Below are 20,693 nucleotides of genomic sequence, written 5' to 3' on the forward strand. Positions count from 1 at the left end.
GGTGTTTATGACATTGACCATGTGATTACATGCATCAGCACTGCTAAACTGTGGTTCTAGAATGACCTGCATAATCACAATTGAAGTAACTAAAGCAGGTCATATCTATTTATAGATTTATGCCCTTTTAACATCAACAAGCATGTTCGGCAACCTGTCAAAGTGAAACCTTTGACTTATGTATAATCACAATCACCCAACCTTGTGATAAACTATCAGAAACATTAGACATATTGGTAGTTTACGGTGTACTTATCTGTGCCTGTTCAAGTACATCTGATAATTTCATCTGATAAAGATGGTTGTGATAACTTTTGAAAAGTGCAACCAAATCATGACAGTGCAATGTATGTTGGTTCTTTGGTTCCGGAGGTCATGAACTGTCTAGCTTACTATGCCATGAATATTTATCAAAAAGTCTCAATATTGCATAATGACAACTTTCATGAAATCAGTTAATTTTCTGAGGACAATCTGGGAAAAGTACGTACTGCACAAATAGGTAGACCAGACCTTCACCAGACCTTTTAAATATGGACAGCATCAGATACTGATCTAATGTGAAAAATCTCCTAAAATGACCCTTATGCATGAGACAGCCCTCCTTGGCATGTTCATCATAACATCAACAGATTTGATAAAACAAACTTAATATTGTTATTATTATTATTATTACATGGAATCAGACCTTTGGACTTTAAAAGACTTGGACTTAGGTTTAAATTCTATCACTGTTGAAAATAAAAGTCAGCATTGTACAGACTATGTACAGCAATATATTCACAATTCAAAAAATAATTTATGATTATTGGTTAAATCGAGTGTACGATTGGGGTGAAAGACAAGTTGGACTGACATAAGAAAAACAAACCTGTAAAAATCAGATATGTTTCATTTTATTTGAACATATGAAGATGCCCCAGGCTAGAACAAAATGAAAAATGTCAATTCAAATGTGACTTTTGCCAAAACAAAAATGTCAAACATTAAACGCATATAATATAGAGAAGTATTTGGACACTACACCTGTTTGTGCTTATCTAGCATTTAACTTCGAAACCATTGGCATTAATGGGTACTTAACACAAATTAGATTACTTTTAGTGGTCTCCTTAAAGGGGCAGCTCCTATGTTGTTTTTGGCCAACAGTTACTGACATGTCTCACCACTACAAAATGAACTCACATTCTTCTTGTAAGCTAATCTTTGTGTCCCCATGGATAGGCACCATCATATGCAGATACTCTGTTCTGCACCCTCCTCCCCTTAAGTTCCTCCACCAGCTTCCCAGATTAGACAAACAGTGCATCTAGTGCACCCACACACAAACTCACACTAATCCCAGATACAAGTCAGAGTAAGAGTTCATGCACACAAAGGAGACATAGGGTTACAAGTATGAGCAACTTTGGGTACCGAAAAGAGCTTGGAAAGTATGAGGACATAGATGAAGATGAACTTCTGGCCTCCCTGACCAGCGAGGAGCTCCAGGAGCTGGAGAAGGTTATGGCTGAAATGGAACCGGATGAGAACATACCCACTGGGCTAAGGCAGGAGGACCAGACGGCCAAGCGGCCAACGGGCGCTTTTTGCCGAGAGGCTCTGCTGAAGTACTGGGAGGACGAGACTCACAGATTGCTAGAGGTAGAGTCTGAATGCAGCAATTGAATAATATATTTAAACTTTGAGGTACCAGTTAAATTAAATTTTTTAATGTTTGGTCAGTACCCTTTGTAGGGTGCTGACCAAGTGACAAGTTGCACACCCCTAACGGTACTATTTGAGGTTTTCTGAGAGACTATCCGCATCCACAAAAAAACATAAAACGATGGCTATATTTGTGTAGGAGTCAAAATAGACTTGCTTAATGGGAACTCAAGAAGTCCCATTTCTATGGGAGGTCTCCACAAGCAGGGTCCCAGCTCGGGGATGAGAAAATCTACAGCTTCATAAAAGGATTAAGAATTAGTTTTTTCCCTTTATGAATTAAGTCTAAGTATCTGTGAGTTGTCCACTGAGGCCAGGCGTGTCCTCAATTCTGCTCCTGAAGGGTACTCTTGAAGACATTAAATACCTGGTTCAGGTTTATTTAATAAAGGTTGGGGAAAAAAAAACTCTACAGGAAAGTACCTTCAAGGAGCAGGATTGGACATCACTGTATTAGTGTTAAAGTTAAGTCAGGACTGTCAAACTTAGCTCCTGAGTGTAGCTCACCCCTTGTTATAAGGGGTGATTTGTGGGATAATTAGGATTAGCTTACTTTAAGAATAGTGGAACTTAATGAGCAGTTCATAATTTGAAATATAGAAATAACTGCAATAAAACATTCAAATTTCAGTTTCTTTAATGAGAGTACCATAAACTGTGTAAGAGCAACATTGCCTCCATAAAACATAGCTATTTCTTGTGCAGTTGTCTCAGCTGTTGATAGTCTTTAAATTAAGACTCATTGCTTGAGGTATGCCAGTGCTCAACCTTGTTTTCCTTTCTATGGTGACGCAGGACAGCATGGATGAGTGCCAGACAGATAAGAGCGAACAGGAATGTGGCAGTGAAGAGCCTGAGGATAATGAAGAGGAGGGAGAGCAACAAAATGAGATGTTTAGAAAGGGGGGTGATGGGGAGAAAAAAGTTAGGTCAAGCAATTGGAACTTTGTGGACTTGGATTGCAAGGGGAATGGCATTAGTGGTCGAAAACCTAATGGCATCCATGAAGGTGCCCTCCACCATCACATTTCTCCAGATAGCCCAAGTAGCAATCCCACTGATATTGATAAGACCTTGGAGAACATCTTGAGTAATGACACCTCCTTGAGTGAAGTCAACCTAAACAACATCGAGAACATATCCCAGGGGGTTTTAGTGAGTTTTGCTAATGCCTTAATCTCAAACACTCACGTTGAGGTTTTCAGCATTGCCAACACCCATGGGGATGACCAAGTAGCTTTGGCCTTGGCCAAAATGCTGAAGAAGAACTGCAGCATCACCAACCTTAATGTTGAGTCTAACTTCATTTCAGGCAAAGGTATCCTGGCTTTGATTGGGTCACTTCAGTACAACACCACACTGGTGGAGCTCCGATTCCACAATCAGCGACATATCTGTGGAGGCCAAGTGGAGATGGAGATGGTGAAATTGCTGAGGAAAAACACCACCCTGTTGAAACTAGGCTACCACTTTGACTTACCTGGCCCAAGGATGAGCGCAACTGGCATTTTAACTCGCAAAAGCGGCTACAGCAAAGGAAAGAGCAAGACAATTTGGAAAGAAGTGCAGAACAATCAAAGACATGGGATACTATGGACAACACGCAGTCTGTTCAATTCCATATTCCGACAGACAAGGACACTACGCTAGTGAAGCAGAACTTGGTCTCTTCTCATTTACAACAACCTCACAGTCAGCCAAATAGTGTGAAGAATGTGCCGACTAGGAAAATTGCTGAAATGGTCAAGCAACAAGAAGAAACAGCAATGGATAGTGTAGGTCGAAACCAGGCTAATGCAAATAAAGGACTCAAACTCACAGGGGACAAACATGGCAAGAACATTCAAGATGAAAAAATATTACCTTTGAGAAGAAAAGATGACACAAATAATCTGGGAGGCGCCCAGGGGTCAACACGTGATGATCTACTGGCAGCCATTCGTGGCAGCAGCATTGGTACACTAAGAAGGGTAAGATGTTTAACATTTGTCCAGGACATGGAGAAGCCAAGCCTTAAAAACACAGTACCCAAATATATTGCAATATAGCGGGACAGAATAGGAACTAAGGGTGTGGTGAACCCTGCCAAATCAGGTATCTTGGAAATTGGTCGCAAGAATTTAAGCAATAATTACATTTTATACCAAGAATTGAATGATTCATTCAGTGTTTTTCCTGGCTGAGATAATTTAAGTTACCATGAAATCATTAGCCAGGCAGTGGAAAACACTTCCTAGTTCAAATTTAATAGATGGACATTTTTCCGTTGTAATGTACATGCCAATCTGTTTGAAAACATGCTATTCGAAGGTTTAACAAGTGCTTATTTCTAATTTTCAATTAAAGTAAATTAAAGGGTATTTTAAGCAAAAATGAAAATTCTGTCATCCATTTACCCTCTTGCCATTTCATACCTGTATCATGACTTCACAAAAAAAAGTTAAAGGTGTCTATAGTGTGTTCCACAGAAGAAAAACACAAGTTTGGAACAATGTGAGAATGAGTAAATGAACAGTTTATTTTTAGGGAGAACTATTCCTGGTTGTTTTCTGACAGATATGGACTGTTTTCTGTAATATATTTGGTAGTTGTAACATTAAAATGACCAGCATTTTCTTTTTTTCTTGCAGGTCACCAATCATCATTGTTCCTGAGGTATGAAACAGCTCTGATAAAATTAATCTATATAATAAATATAACACATTTACTTTTGTTCTCTTTTCCAGTGTTGAAATTGACCTAGTTTTTTTTTATACATACATATTTAACAATAGCATATTTCCAAATTTCTTTTCACCAACAAAATATTATGCTCAATAAGTACAGTTTGGACAGCTGCTGTAGAACTTACACCATAATGGTAAAAATCAAAAAAGAAAGTAGTTGACATTTCAATAGCTTTGAATAGTTGAAAGCTCATTCCCATAAATTCGATTCCAACGGATCAGTCATGCATCTAGTTGGTTCATTCTGTTTGATTTGATCAAATAAATTTAGCCAAAGAAAAAAGATGTACAGGTACACAAGTATATATAAGATGGCAATGCTAAAAGGTAAAATCTACATGCACTGCAAAAATGTAGATTACAAAAAAACAAACACCATATCTCAGGTTTGTAAATATTACCATTTATTTAAGTATAGAATTTAGTGTTTTCATTCCACATTCCAACCCTTTAGTAAGATTTGATGTCAATTGTACAAATCTTTCAGCACTATCCTTAACAGACAAGGACAGAAAATTCAGTTCAGACAGACAATACTGTTAAACCAGCATTAATTGTACACAAATGTTTGTTGTTTTCTCCATGACCTTAAACGTAGTTGTCAGTCAACCATTGACCTGTAAAAGCTTCTAACAAATGTACTTTGTGAAGTGTTTTTTTTTTTTTTCCTTTTCTTTTTTTTTCTTGATATGACTGGAAATTCTATATTTGTGAATTGATGGCTTTTCACATTCAGGAGCAAGCTGTACCCATGACTTTTGCCGGTTTGAATTCACCGTATATTATTTTCTTGTTAATAAAGTGAAATCAAAAACTCCAAACTGTCTACTTTGTGATGTGCAATGTAGTGTAACGCTGATCGTGATTACCACAGAAATCATATTTAGTGTTCAGCCAATGTGTTCTCATCCTGCAGTGAATTTCCTTTTGTTATTCGTGCAAAAATATATATAGCCTCAATATATCAGCCTGGTGTACATTTACAAGGGAAACAATACAGGGGACATACATATTCTGATAGGAGAACCTCTTACCAAATCTAAGAATGCTAAACTAGGATTTGAATAAGAAAATCGAAGGTACAGAAAAGTAGGATATGAAAATAGTGTTATCTAAATCATTAATCAACAATTAATAAGGACATCAAGCGTCCCGTCCATCTCCCTTCCCCCACTCACAGGGAAACAAAAACATTCAGGTCAACAAATCATGAATCCTGGCATAAAACTTCACATGGTTATTCCAGGACATTATTTTACAGAGGATAAATGACAACTTTACAGATTACATGAGGTATTGCACAGATTATTTAAAAAAAAAGAAGCAAAAAAGGCAACAAAAATATACAGCGATTTTGAAAAGAAAAAAAGAATGAGAGTAAAATTTGGGGAAGCGAGAATTTAGTATCATTTACTCTACAGGGTGGGGTTAGCGTTGCGGGATTAATCATCCCATTCGTCATCATCCTCAAAGTCTTCCTCATCGTCATCATCCTCATCTTCATCTGGGGGCCCAAAAAAGATGCATAAATAACTCATTACTTACTGACAATGGAGCTCATGCTCATATTCAAGTGAACCAAATGAAAAAGGGCCTCAACGGACTTTAAAATTATGGGATAATTTTCATTTTTGGTTGAACTAACCCTTTACTCACCCTCAAGGTATCCTAGGTGTATATGACTATAGGATATTTTTCTTACAAAAAAGCATCGCTTCGCTTCAGAAGGCCTTTTTTAACCCTCTGGAGCCGTATGGATGCGCTTTTTTTGGGCTTCAAAATCTCAGTTACTATCCACTCCCATTTTAAAGCTAGGAAGAGCCAGGATATTTTTCAATATAACTCCCGATTGTGTTTGGTTGAAAGAAGAAAGTCATATACACCTAGAATGGCTTTAGGGCGAGTAAAATTCGGGATCATTTTCATTTTTTGGGTGAACTAACCTTTTAAAATGTAGATGTTGTGTTTTAAGAATGAAGAGGAAAAAGTGATAAACTGTCATTTGACCAAAATGATCTTTTAAATTGGACTACTTTTAACGTGACACGCCATCATAAAAAGCAACGGTACATCATTTCTAGTATGTAAGCTCAAGTAATCATACTGGAACCGTCAAACCGAGAGGGAAAAAACCAAACAAATTTGCAGCCGTTGAGTGGCATGTTTAGGACAAACCTTTGAGAGAGTGAAACAGGCACTTACCTGAGGAGTGGATGGCTTTGCTCCTCTTCTGCATCACCTCCATCAGAGCTCCAACAATGCCCGCTGACTGAGCAGGGGTGGGTGGTCCTGAGTCATTATCTGATACCTGAACATTCAAGAATATAGCAATCAAGATAAATAACTGTCCCTAGAAGATTATATAATGATTGATATTATAAAAAAGTATATGGAGACTTGAGTTACACTTAAAGTGTCTGATTGCATTAGATTCAAAATATCAAATCAGTCTACAAGCAAATGATAATAGATCTTTCCTCAGAACTAACTTAACTTTTCTAACCTTTTCTATTTTATACATACAAGTTTCACCATCAATGTGATACTCGCAAGCTGTTATGACAGTCGAGAAAGAATTTGGATGCGTATCATTATATTGGATCAGTGCATTCGGTCTTAAAGTGACAGCAGGCTATAAATACCTGCGGCTGTTTATGTCATTAATGGTAATCAAACAGCAAAACACAGCTTTAACAAAGATTAATCTATATAAAATGTATACAGTGAACACTATAGTGATATTTTACATTTTAAGCCTAATTATTTTAGCCTGGATGCCAGCCCGAACCCCGCCCACAACAGTTTTTGGTCGGGAAGTTCGGTCTGGACTCGCTCCATTGAGGAGTAATTATGACCGGTTCAGAATTAGTCGGGCCAATCAAATTGCCAGGGGGGGCTTTATACGATGATGGACAGATGATCTGCAGGGACGTAATCATCACGTTATCAAAGAGCGCTTGGGTTGAACTGGTTTCCCTCACAGATGACTGCCGCTGGAGAACTGAGATGTAGAGATTCCGCTATCGCGTCTGTTGTAAAAGAAATCGACAGCGCATTCATTTCAAAAGACGAACAGAGAACTGCAATCAAGGCATTTGTCGATCGGAAAGATGTGTTTGCCGTCCTTCCTACGGGATCCGGCAAAAGTTTATTTTATCAGCTGGCTCCGATGGTCACTAAGAAGATGGGGCGCAATGAAAACCCTGTGGTCGTTGTGGTTTCTCCTTTGGTCGCACTCATAGAGGGCCAAGTAAAAGAAGCAACACTGGTTATTTTACTTCTTCTTCCAGCGTGCGTGTAGTTGAGTTCTGTTGACAATTTGCGTAGCTCATAAAAAAAAAAAAAAACACTTACTGCTTTGCTCTGATTGGTTGTAGGTCTATCCAATTGAGTGCAGTTTTTTTTTCCTGGTTCGGTTAAGACACGCCTCATAATCAAAGCCCTATGGAGCAGTATCAGACTCACATTCTGACTAGAATATGAGTATGACGAAGTCAGGCTATAATTATTCCATATCTGGACCTAAATATACTACAGTTAGACTTTACTTTATTTTTTCACTTTGTTATACTGTATCTATGCTTGTAATTAGTGAATTTTCTTTTTTTTTTACTGACCGTTCACTTGCCTTTAATAATGTTTGAACTTTATTAGTTAGGCTAGTAGTTTTTTCTGTGGTATAGAAGTACTTAAAGTGTTTACATTTGCCACCTCCCCCCTCAACATTTTTTTTTTTGCTGAACTGATCTGGGAATCAAAAACCATAATCAGTTTTGTGACCAGTTTTGTGATCCACTGAACCACTAATTATAAATGTCTTTACTGTCACTTTTGATCAATTGAAATGCATTGCTGAATAAAAGTAGTAATTTATTACAGTAAAATTTATATAAACAATTATATAGAGACAAATTCAATTGAAATATTCTGTGTACAGTTTTTATATTTAATCGCCACAAGTAACTAGTTGTTTAAAACCCGTTTTAGCTAAATGACAGGTGAGCAGGCGATCTTTCACCATTTTCTGAGACGCATCAGGATGGGTAAGCGTTTACACTCCTCACCGTTTTGAGCTGGATGCCCTGTCGAATCTGGTCGAGCAGTGCGTCACGTCCTGTGGACGACAAGGGTCTGTTGTTTTGCTCCACTTTCTTTAGCTGAGTGCCCTCCCTGATTTGATCCAGCAAAGCTGACTTCCCGCCCATGGGCGAGGGCGTCGATTCGCTGTGGCCTCCATCCACATCAGTAGGTGGAGGAGGTCCAGGAGGAGGTGGTGGAGGAGGAGGTGGAGAAGAGGCGGCTCCTCCAGATGAAGGTGGTGGTGGGGGGGGAGGTGGCATAGAGGCGGGGGCAGGTGGAGGGGGTGGTGGATGCCCTCTGCTGGGAGGTGGTGGTGGAGGCGCTCCCATACTTGGCCGGGATGGAGGAGGCGGAGGGGGAGCGCTCGTGGGTGCTCTTGAAGGTGGAGGGGGTGGTGGGGCTCCTCGCCCCCGCACTGGTGGTGGTGGAGGTGGTGGCCCGGAAGTGTGAGGAGGGGGTGGGGGAGGCGGGCCGCCCCGCAAGGGAGGAGGCGGGGGTGCTGAAAAAGATTTGTTAGCATAAAAATAAATACATAGACTCCTCATGTATTAGTATAGTTTAAAGACCCCATGAAACCAAAATTGGAATTTTTAATCCATGTCTATTAGCTTTGAAGCATCAGTACATTATTGTACTGAATTACATAAATACTAAAAATTATGATAATACTCAAATACAAAAAAAATGATTTACATTATAAATAATTATAAAAAAGAATAATAAGGTGTTATTAATGATATTTACAATTAAAAATAGCAACACCACTTCCTTTAAAAGACTAACAGTATGGTCACATTAACGAAATTTTGGTATATTTTTAGTATATTTTTAATAGGGTAGTGATGCATGAAGCAAAACTTACACAGAAGTCACTTTCAAACCAAGCAGCTTTCTGTTGGTCAGCACGGTGTACAGGCTTGAACAACTTCAACCTGCTGCGAAATTTGCGTGGAGAAATGTTTCGCCCTCACGTGAATTGTTTTAGATGGCGTGGATTCCTACTGAAATGACTGGATTTCGAACTCGAAAAGCTCACCAATGCTGTCCCACCCGCATTTGTTTTAGAAGGTTGCGATATTAGCCAATGGACCACTTACAGACACTTACATGTCTACATGTGTACCTTTCCTTCCTGGTTCATCTAACACAAGAAAACAGTGTACCCATTTCATGGGGTCTTTAAAGCTGGAGCAAGACTTTTATTCTAGAGGAAGAACCCTACCAAAGTTTTGCACCACAAAAAAAAAAAAAAAAACACCAATCAGCAACAAATGGCACTTCACACATTACTTTCTCAAGGCATATTATTAAGAGATCAAACATGTTTTTAAAAGATCAATGCAAATATCTCATGAAGAATCATGAAACGCATCCACATATACACACATATTCTCCCATAAAGTTGCATTAAATGTAGGTTAAACGGAACTCGGTTACACTTAAGATGCACTTCAAAGTGTTAAAAAAATCTTTCAAAACAACTCATGCCAATCTAATTCAGACCTCTTATACATGCAAATCTGAGCATGAAACACACGTTCTACCTACCGCTCCACTTGGGAGGACCTGAAGGAACACCACATGTATCGATCAAATATAGAAATGCTCATATATGCACCCAACTTCTGTGTAAAAACCTGGGAGGAACATGTTACAGGCCAGCTACGTTATTTTAATATCATAAAAGGATGAATTGGCCTTTGTAATTACTTGTGAAGTTTAAGATTAATTTCTGAAAGAAAATTGTACGGCATTATTTGTTGTGTGTAGTTAGAATGAAGTTGCCTTGGGAAAACTAATTTTGTCGATTCAGGCCAGACTTTCTGACAGCGCATGGTTGATAGTCAGACATGTCAGTATGAGACGGCCACAAATCGCAGGTGTTCAGAGCAGCGAGCGTCTCACCTTGTCTCCTCAGCTCATTCTTCACAGCCTCTACACCACCCTTCTTCTCAATGAAGTCGTAGATGACCTTAGACGTCTCCTTGTCTTTCAGCTGGGCCTCAGAGATGCCACACATGTCAAACAGGTTCTTCAGCTCTGGGTCCAAATTATTCAACTGCAAAACAAAGGTAAAACAGTGAGACATTCCTTTTAATAACTCTCATTAACAAATCATTAAATATTTCATAATGCTTAACGGGTGATTAGCTAATATATATTCACATAGCTATAAATATGAGATAACTTAAACATTGCATAATGGTTACCAGATCATTATTTAATGTAAATTTAAATGCTTAAATCATATGATCATACACTTAAAAATCTACAAATGATTTTGACAGATGGATTACAATGTTTTAAAACTTCATTAAAAACATTATGTAATGCTTAAAAGATCATTAGCTAATATATAATTCAAATAGCTATTATATAACATGCTTGTTAATGTTTAAATGAACTTTAAATCAACAGATCATTATTTAATGTAAATTTAAATGTCATTCATATGATCAAGCACTTTTTACAAATCTACCAATGATTTAAACAGAATGTTATACAATGATTAAAAACTTATTTGTAAAATGTACATTTAATAAACTATTAAAATGTCTCCTTGCTATGTTTCTGAAGTATTCATAATCATTACTTTTGCACGTGCTGGTCGACTAGAAAAAATCTTTAGTTGGGGGCATCCCTAGTTAAATCTGATTCTCTAGCATAGAACTGAATGAAGAATAATACATTGATATTCAATATTATTTTAATATATTTTCTGTCCAATTTTGGTGTGTTACTTTAAATAAAAGTGTGGTTATTTTATTTTATTGGCTTGTATTTTTTTAAATTCAGACTCAGTAAAGTTATTGAATTTAATTAAAAAGTCTAATAATAATACAATTATATAAAATAAATTAATAATTATTTTAAAAAAAATCGAATTTTCGGTTTCGGCCCAGAATTTTCATTGGATTTGACAGTAATGTCGTAACACACAAGTGTGTGTAACAGTGTTTACCATGTGTCACTATTGCTTTGTCTGATACAGATTGCTTGATATACTGAGTATTCATACTGTAGCGCCGATAGTTGTGATTCGCTTCGGCATGCATTGAATTATCGGATACGGAAAAAATTACCACAACCAAGACTTATAAAGCATATGTAATACGCATAAATGTTTCACATTATATATCTGTTAAAATCATTAGTTGATAAATATTAACAAGCAAATTATCTTATATTTCTAGCTATGGGTATATATTAACTAATGATCTGTTAAGCATTATGCGATGTCTGTTAATGATTTATTAATGAAAATTATTATAAAGGAAAAAATCTTTTTTTCTTCATATACAATAGTTTATAGTAGACAGACACATATTCAACCGACACTGAAGGAACTGTTTGTTTACTAGATGTCATAAATGAAACACTAGTGCTTGCAAGGCAAAAAGAATAACATTTTAGGTAAAACTAGAAGTGTTTTGAAGAAAATCTGTGCGAACGTCATACTACAACACTAGGGTGTTGTGAGTGGTTGCCAGGGTGTTGCTAAGCAGTTGCTAATGCGTTCCGGCTGGATTGGTTGGGTGTTCTTGGTGCTTTCTTATTGGTCCAACTCAAAAATGGATTTTTTTTTTTACCCCTGAATTCTGTCTGCTAGGTAAAACTATTAGCGCTCCTCTCCTCTATAAGCCGAATAGTTTGAGGTATCATTCATGTCCGCGTGGGTAAGTTATGTGGCAAAATTTTATATTCAGAGTTAGGGGTTTGTTTAGATCACCAACCTTAAGTATGAGCAATAGTATTAGTGATGCTTGCCTTAGTAAGCACAACTAAATATAGATAGAGGGAGAAAAAGAGAGATATTAATGATAATAATGCCAAAACGATGAATAAATGGATGCAAAAGCAGAAGGCCCAATCACATATAAGCCGAAGGCCCAATCACATTCCAGTATGCAAACAGATGGAAGACAGCCAATCGTAACTCAGTCTGCAAATACCACCATCACTGCAGGTTAGTTTTTAAATGCTGAACTGTAAGTTAACTTCAACTTCAATCTCTTTAGGTAGAAAATGAAAACGAGCAAAATAACATGTAAAAAATAAAATTAATAAATATATATTTTTAAAGATAACATTTTCAAACTTTAATATATTTAAAGTCTATAGAAACTATAGAAAAAAGTAAAAGTAAACTAAAAAACATTTTTTTTTAATATTATTAAATATTTCTTAAAGATATTAACACTTTCATGGGAGTTTCTTTAATCTTAACTTCTTTAAAGGAAAACGTTTTTTTTCTAATTAAGGCACATTAGGCTAAAATATATAAATACCATTGATAAATAATTGTTTAAATAAAACAAATAAATATATTTTTTAAGTTACTAACATTTTCAAGTGTAAGTCCATGGGTATTTTCAAACTTTAATATAAAACTTCTTTAAAAGGCATACTGTTTATAAAAAATAAAATAGCACATGTATGCTAAAATAAAAATAAATACATATTTCTTAAAATAATTGGAATTTTCTAAATGTAAGCTTAAATCAAAGAACATTTAAAGAAACCTAAAAATAAATAAATAATTATGTTAGAATTATTAGAATATGCATTAAGACCAATTTTTAAGATACAATCAAGATGATTAAAATAAAAGTTGTAAGAGAAATTTCAACGCAATTCTGCCTTGCAAGCACTATCATAACCCAGCTTTCATGCGGTTCTCAAATACAGCACAATCCTGCCACCTCGTGGGGAAACTGCTAACGGAAAACATTTCTGGAAAAACCATCGATTATGACATGCACAACATTCCAGCTGCATGCATAATGCAAAACTTAAAACGCAAGACCTTCTTCAGAGAATCTGCACATTTTTCCAGTGACTTCAGTATCACCACCCCATTTTACTGGACTAAGTGGCCTGAATTTCTGAATGCGTCATAAATGGGCAATTTGCATTATTTCCAGTACAAAACGGTTTGCCATAAAATAATGTAAAATCAGTGCGAGTATGTGTACAAACGCAATCTGGGTTGTTTTGTGGGCGACAGGCTGCATATTCAAGCGTCAGATGCTTCAGCCTGCATGAACACAAGCCTATTGAGGCATTTCATCATGCCATTATTACACAGGTCAGCATTGTTTTCCTATGAGCGATTCTACAATATGCATGTGAGAGCGTGTACGACATTGAGAGCGTGTGAGTGTGTCGGTGGGGGTGACAGAGCAAGTCATTGTTGTGTACTCACATCGAAGCCTGTGTTCGGATCCCATCCTACATGACCGATGTGCCTGGAAAACATTGCGTTAGGCACAGTCAGAATGGCTGTTTTTGAGCACATGGACAGAAAACGACATCATAAGAAAAATAAAAACTCAGAAAATCAGCATTTGATATGCATTACTAATGTCACTTCCTGCCTACACAGGAAGTACTGAATCAGTTACACTTCAAGACTCACTGGAAGTTGCTTGGTGTCCCAATGTCAGCCTTTGTCAACTTCTTCCTCTTGCCCTTCACCTTCTTTTCCTTCTTGTTAATGCTACTGTGCACCATGTTATTCATGTGGGAATTGTTGTGGAAGCGCATGTTGTTTATCTCCGGGTTCTTGATGTCCACCGTCGCCATCGGGAGAGTGGGTCCTGGGCACATGACACAAGTTATTAGCTACCGTCTAACAATCTCCAACCTGTTGCACACATTTCCCTGTGAAAGTGACAGGAGTCGCCTCTGGCCGAGCTCCGAGAGTTTGTGTTGCCAACAACAGCTGATTCGGTCCATGCGTAAGCGCAGAGGGGGCGTCTCAGAAAGATATGCTTCATGAATGAATCACACACACATTCCTCAAAGTCCAGATGATGCTGGTGTGGTTGGAACAATAATAATAGTGTCAAAAAGCAAGAATATAACAGAAATAAAACTTCATTAGAAAAAAAAAAGAACATATTCATTTATTCAAAATAAATATGACCGCATCACACAAGTATATAGCAGTGAGTGACCAACACTGATACTTTGAATCATGACACATACCATGACTCTCATCATAGCAACATGTGGGTGATAAAAAGCAGCTTTCATAGAAAGGAAAACAGGCTTTGTGTAAAACTTTCCCTAAAACCACGAGCATTATCACTTTCAAAATAACCAGAGATCATAGACGACATATGATGTGCTTTAATTCTATAGATTGAAAACAAGTAAATAAATTAATAATAATAATAAATTATTACTATAATGCTCAGAAAGTTCTGACCAATTATTCACCTTTTACCTAACAGCCATTCACTTAAAGTTTTAGATCATACTTATGTTTTTTTTAAGTTTTTTTTTACAATGGCATAATAATAATAATCATAAATACTGGTAATAATAATTCTGTTAATGTATCAATTCATACATAAAATGTAGAAATAATAATTATTAAACAATAATAATAAAAGAAAAAAAAAATAGTTTATCAAAAAATATATACTAAATGCATATAAAATATAAATGGCACAACACTCTAATAATTCTTTGTGCCAAAATTAGAAATATTATAATATATCATTAAAAAAATAAAATAGAAAAAAAACTGCCCTGGTTTTAAAACTGCAACACATCTAATCATATCTCAAAAGCTTCAAACCACACCATGTCAAACACTGCAATAATATAAATAATAATAGTCTAATAAATGTCAAATAAATTATATAATACATATAATTCTTTGTGACAAAACCAGGAATATCATACAATAAATAGATATTTTTTACAGTTAAAAACAAACTGCCCCTGTTTTATACGTGCAAAACACATGATCCAAAACCCTTAAAAGAAATCTATAATGTTGAGAAAACTAAAAAAAGAGAAAAAGAAGTTACTTCTTCAATGTCAGGGTTTCTGAAAATGCCCAAGAGATGCTTTACTCCCAGTTCTGGAGCAGAAGCTCAACTTCTTCACTGTAATCGTGAGACATCATATCTGCAAAACCCCTACCTCGGGTGAGCTTCCCGTGACCTCTACCGTGACCCAGAGCCCCTCCTGACAGGACGTCCTCTGTAGAAATGGAGGCTCTGTCGCCCCTGAATTTCAGCAGCGTATTAAGACACGGTCGAGGTAAAGCCTCGTTCAGTTCGTCCCGTGACAACACCAGGCATTGCAGAGGAGCCAAACCAGCATCTGGCCTCGAAATGCTGTCTAAAATCTCCTCACATGGGGCAGACAGGAAGGTCGTGCAGAACATCATCTCATCCCAGCATTGAGGTGTGAAGCTACAGGACTAGCTAGCTAACTTTACCGTAGCAAGAGGCTAGCAAGCCACAAACCAGCCTGCGTAGTCCCCAAATACTCTCTTTAAACCAATTGAGACTGTTTGTGATCAGGCCGCCCACTAAACCAATCCCACTCATGCTAGTCAAATCCTGAAAAATAACAAATGCAGAATATTACGTAAGTAACTGCTAATCCCGTTTAATCTCTGACATTTTCTGTAAGCAAGTCTTCAACTGCAGGCAACGTCACACGCTATCTAAGATACTCAAGTGCGTTTGACAGATGTTTCAGGGCAGAATCGCACTGATTGGCTTCTCTACTCATCAACGCTGAAATGAAGCACCTTTATATGACAGAGATAAAACGGTCGCACTGAGCATGCTCAGACTGATATCGACCACCAATCTAGTTACACAACGAGGAAGCGGAGGAGAAGGAAATGTGCTGGAGAAAGATTACATTGGCTTTTTTTATGCAGGTGGATACCTTATACAACACAAACACGTTTTTTTATTTCTTTGAGAACAGTGGGACGTGTCACATAAATCGAATTTGAACGACTGCATTCTTCATAGCGCTGTCAAGCAGGGGCACAAAATGGTTGGAACAACAGCTATAAATTATGAAGGTGAATTTGAAATGTGAGCATATTGTAGAAAGGGGAGAAAAAAAAATTAATATGGCCTCCAGTGCTGCTGTAGCAAATCTAGGGCAAATGTGTTGATTTAATGTCAAAGATAATAATATTTCATCTTTGACATTTGACACACATATATATTTAAATACACATATCATTTAATTCACCAAATTATTGTAGAAACAACAAAGACAGTAGCCTATATTTTAAATATTTGTTTAATGGCATCTTTTTATGAAAGCCCAAAATGGCCCAAATCCATTACATTTTTAAAACAGTAATATCCGACCTATACTAAACCTAAACTAATCTTGACAAACTATATATCATTTGAAAGCTTACAATCTCTAGTTTCCATATTTGGTGATTGATTTTCAAAATGAATTACAGAAGAGCCATAATTTATCAATTTGCAACAAGAATATTTTCATACTCCTAAGGCGTGTTTAGACCTTTATTTTGAAATAGTGATGAACATGAAAAATCATGAAAGAAGGGTAGAAACCTCAGTTTGTTTTCATGCCAAGAGTTCAAAAGATGGCATCCATTCAATTATTTTAGAAAAAAAGGTCTGAATTTTTTTTAAATATAAAGAAAAAAATTATAGATTCACCATTTGTGATGTGGCTGGAAGCTATAACGCACATACTTGTTCTTTTTGTGTTTCTTAGAGGTTGAATTCATATCAAAATCTGCCAAACTTCTCATATTACTTCTGAATAGGATGTCTACTTCATAAATTGTATGAAAATTGTGGAAATAATGGTTCATATCACTCAAAACACATTTGGAAATGGAGGCGCCCTTATATGGGCAGTAATGGAGTCTGGTTGTCATCTAGTGAAAAAGTTTGGTACTGCGCCCAAACAAAATCTTACTGAAAGCTCATTTTTTGAGATATCAACCTAAAATTTGAAACACAACTTGTTCAGATTTTTTACTTTGATTTTTTTTGCAGTTTTAGAGTCGCCCAGGTTTTGAAAATATATATTTTCTATAAAATATGAATAATTAAATTTTTTACATTGTACATTTTCATAAACTCAAACTTCTATAACTTTTTTTCTGTTTTACTTTCTTAATTTATTTCACTTCTACAAAAATCTGCCAAATGTCTTCTTTAAAACGAGACCAATCTTACGTCCATATTCCAAAGCATTCTTGAATTACAACCATTTAAGTTTGAAATGTGCATTTTCATGTATATTCAAAAAAAGGGGGGTGACACAGGCTTTAAAATACATATATAATTATATATAAAACTTTTAATTTAAGTGAACTTAAAACAATCTTCACATAAACCCATTATAATAAATGTCCCATTGACCTGTGCCATATATCAGGGCTCAATTCTGTCTTTTTGGCCCAGTCAGAACAGTGCAGATTTTTACTTGGAGTGTCAAAAAGCACAGTTATTGTGTTCGCTGTTTTTGACCCATGTAACCTTGTAAACAGTGCTTTAAGATTTTCAAGTAGGTCTAACAGGTAGGATATATACAGAAAATGAATAAAGTTATCAAACACTTCACAGTCTTCACTGCATAAATTATAAATTGAATATAGATGAATCCTTATCAAAGCTAGAAAAGTTATTCAGTCAAGAGCAGTGAGTGATTTTCTCTTTCTTTTGTTCTATGATTTACATTAATGACAGACATCACAGCATCAGGTTTATTAGGCTGCTGTCACTTTATCTGACACACAATTTGTGTTCATTTAAGACTTCATTTAACTAATTTAACTGTACTTGCGAGGATACGCGACAAAACGTGCATTTTGGCAAAAACTTTTTGTCCGTTCAAGTGCTGTCAGCTTTCTGTGTGTGTGTCACACAGACAGGAGATTCCCAGACAGTTTGTGTCTTATCGCACTTGAATAGTTTAAAGCATTTGCATGAATAAGAGTTTCTTATTTAAAGTGTAATTTTATTAAAAAAAATCTTAATATTTCCATATTAATAAAAAACTAAAAGGTTGGCTATAGTTCACCCAAAAATGAAAACTATGTCATCCTTTGCTCACCCTAATGGCCGTTGAAACCTATGAGTTTATGTTAAATATATATATTTTAAATATTTATTTCTGAAGCTACTTTTTGTAATGTCTATTTGATACTTTTCTCATTTAAAACAATAATGACTTTAAATGATAATTTTGGGGTAATTTCTCAGCCAAATTTGATGTGTGATTAATTTGCGATTAATTTGATTAGTTAACCGCCTCATTGTGTAATTAATTAGATAAATGAATCGCTTGACAGGCCTAATATAAATATATTATTTAAAATAATAATAATAATAATAATAGATGAGCACTCAAATATTCCCTGCCCCAAATCATTGCTTCAATTGGAAATACTTTTGGGAATAAAATAATGAAAATTAAAATAAAAAACACTTCATTAGGTTTGATATATACACCACTTGATATTTTCTATAACATTCTCAAAACAAGAGAAACGAATAGGCCTGTAACTTGCATCGCACGTGTACTGCTACAGGCTACTGTAAGATCAGTAACTACAACCACATTTCCCAAGTGATTATGTCAAACCAGCGCCATAACCATGAAAATCTTTAAGCTAAGTGAGGAAATGCGGTCTCTTTGATGTAATTGAACGGGAGAGGGCCGCAGTAGTGCAGTGGCATGGAAGGATCCATGTGGCATACATATGGCTCCCAGCACACACACACACACACACACACATTGACCCCAGGCTTCCTGTCAGGGGTTCAACGCTACTCTCATCTAGGTCATGTACAATGCGGATGTGTGTTTGTGCAAATCCCGCTCATGCTTGACGACGCTAACACAAGAACATCTTTTGGTTTCTGTTGAAGATGCAAATGTGTGCATGTGTACATTTCAACATAATTCCCTCAAAAAGGGGAGTAAAAAACATCAACAGCAAAAGCAAATTGATTAGCACTGTCAACATTAGGAGTAAATTCATGTGAATGTAAGGACCAGGACACATACCATTCGGTGGGTCACGCCTTTTCTCTGCAAAAACAAAATTAACATTGTTAAAATGTGGAGGGCGAATTAAATGACTAGTGAAGTCAGTAACAGAGGAAAAGAGCCGGTAGGTCAGCAAAAAGAAGAGGGAAATATTTAATTACGTTCGTTTTGGAAAGGTTAGGGAAGAAGAAGGTAAACAGAGGTTCCCTTTCTCAAGACACTAACATCTAGGAATTCAATGCGTGCTTTTAAGTTCTTTCTTTTTTTTAAATCAATTGACAGTCCTAATAGTACACATTTTTAGCACCAGCATTTGTGGTTCATTCAGCAAACAGATCATTTTCTTATAACCTTGATCTTAAAGGTGAAGTGTGCTTTTCGATTCTACGTTAAAACGCTCTTATTTTCATTTGAATGGCAGTTGCTCAGCAATTTCGCATTTTTAAAAGCTCTCAAACATAAATAATTCATTACTATTTTATAATTTAATATATAATACAATATATAACTTAACAATAAAATATTTATTTATATTTGACATTTTTGAGGGCTCATAACAGTGACATTTCCAAACAACCGTCTATATATTTTTATAAAGATATCAAATAAAAAATATTTTTAAAATAAAACAAAATTACAATTATTATAAATATAATTAAAATAACTCAAATATAAATAAATACTACTTGATACCATTTAAATATTGTGAAATATTATTATAAAATAACTTTTCTATTCTATATTAAAAAGCTGAATATTCTGCATCATTACTCCAGTCTTCAGTGTCACATGATCCTTCAGAATTTATTCTAATATGCTGATTTGCTTTTCAAGAAACATTTATTATTATTAATGTCGAAAACAGTTGTGCTGCTTAATATTTTTGTGGAAATCGTGACCATTAATAATTTAATGAACAAAACATTTAAAAGAACAGCATTTAAAATAAAATCAAAATGTAACAAAATGTCTTTACTGTCACTTTTGGATCAAACTAACATATTCTTGCTAAAGAAAAGTATTAATTTCTTTATGGTAATGTACATATACATATCTGTATGAATAAATAATAAATTGCTCACTCACTGGCAAAAAATATTTACGATAACATATTCAAATATTTTCAATATGTTCCAAAAAAATGATCTATAGTATATATATATATATATATATATATAGTATATTTTTTATTAATTAAATGTTTTAAATTCCATTTAGTGCCACTAATAGCAACAATTTCCACACTTCACCTTTAACAACCAGGCGATAACTGAATAATTCACTGTACTTGAATGAAACAAACTGCACAAGTGATCCAAACATGGTTCATAATTCGACCACATGAAACGTAAAGAGAGGGCAGACAAG

The 20,693-nt window shown here is 35.7% G+C and overlaps 2 protein-coding genes across 4 annotated transcripts in view; one reads left to right on the plus strand and one right to left on the minus strand.

Annotated features, from left to right (window-relative positions):
• The first annotated feature begins 44 nt into the window (after positions 1-44).
• On the plus strand, positions 45-5,805 carry lmod2a (leiomodin 2 (cardiac) a). The gene is given in 4 exon segments (XM_056271893.1): positions 45-1,644; positions 2,503-3,220; positions 3,223-3,677; positions 4,338-5,805. Coding segments are annotated over 4 exon segments (1,443 nt in total). The 5' UTR covers positions 45-1,398; the 3' UTR covers positions 4,362-5,805.
• Positions 4,816-20,693, minus strand: part of wasla (WASP like actin nucleation promoting factor a) — a 26,902-nt gene continuing 11,024 nt past the window's right edge. Inside the window, exons 5-11 of one of the 3 annotated variants that reach the window (XM_056271890.1) lie at positions 19,344-19,367; positions 13,933-14,113; positions 13,720-13,762; positions 10,419-10,572; positions 8,498-9,012; positions 6,636-6,741; positions 4,816-5,937 (exon numbers count right to left, since the gene is read on the minus strand). In XM_056271890.1, the coding sequence (XP_056127865.1) occupies positions 5,876-5,937; positions 6,636-6,741; positions 8,498-9,012; positions 10,419-10,572; positions 13,720-13,762; positions 13,933-14,113; positions 19,344-19,367 (1,085 nt within the window). In that variant the 3' untranslated portion in view covers positions 4,816-5,875. Of the gene's footprint in view, positions 5,938-6,635; positions 6,742-8,497; positions 9,013-10,418; positions 10,573-13,719; positions 13,763-13,932; positions 14,114-15,452; positions 15,773-19,343; positions 19,368-20,693 lie in introns of those variants that run through there. The other 2 variants (XM_056271892.1, XM_056271891.1) reach the window with 2 other exon arrangements.

Source organism: Rhinichthys klamathensis, unplaced genomic scaffold (assembly GCF_029890125.1).
Source record: "Rhinichthys klamathensis goyatoka isolate OS25496 unplaced genomic scaffold, OSU_Roscu_1.1 h1tg000328l_1, whole genome shotgun sequence".
Lineage (NCBI taxonomy): Eukaryota > Metazoa > Chordata > Actinopteri > Cypriniformes > Leuciscidae > Rhinichthys > Rhinichthys klamathensis.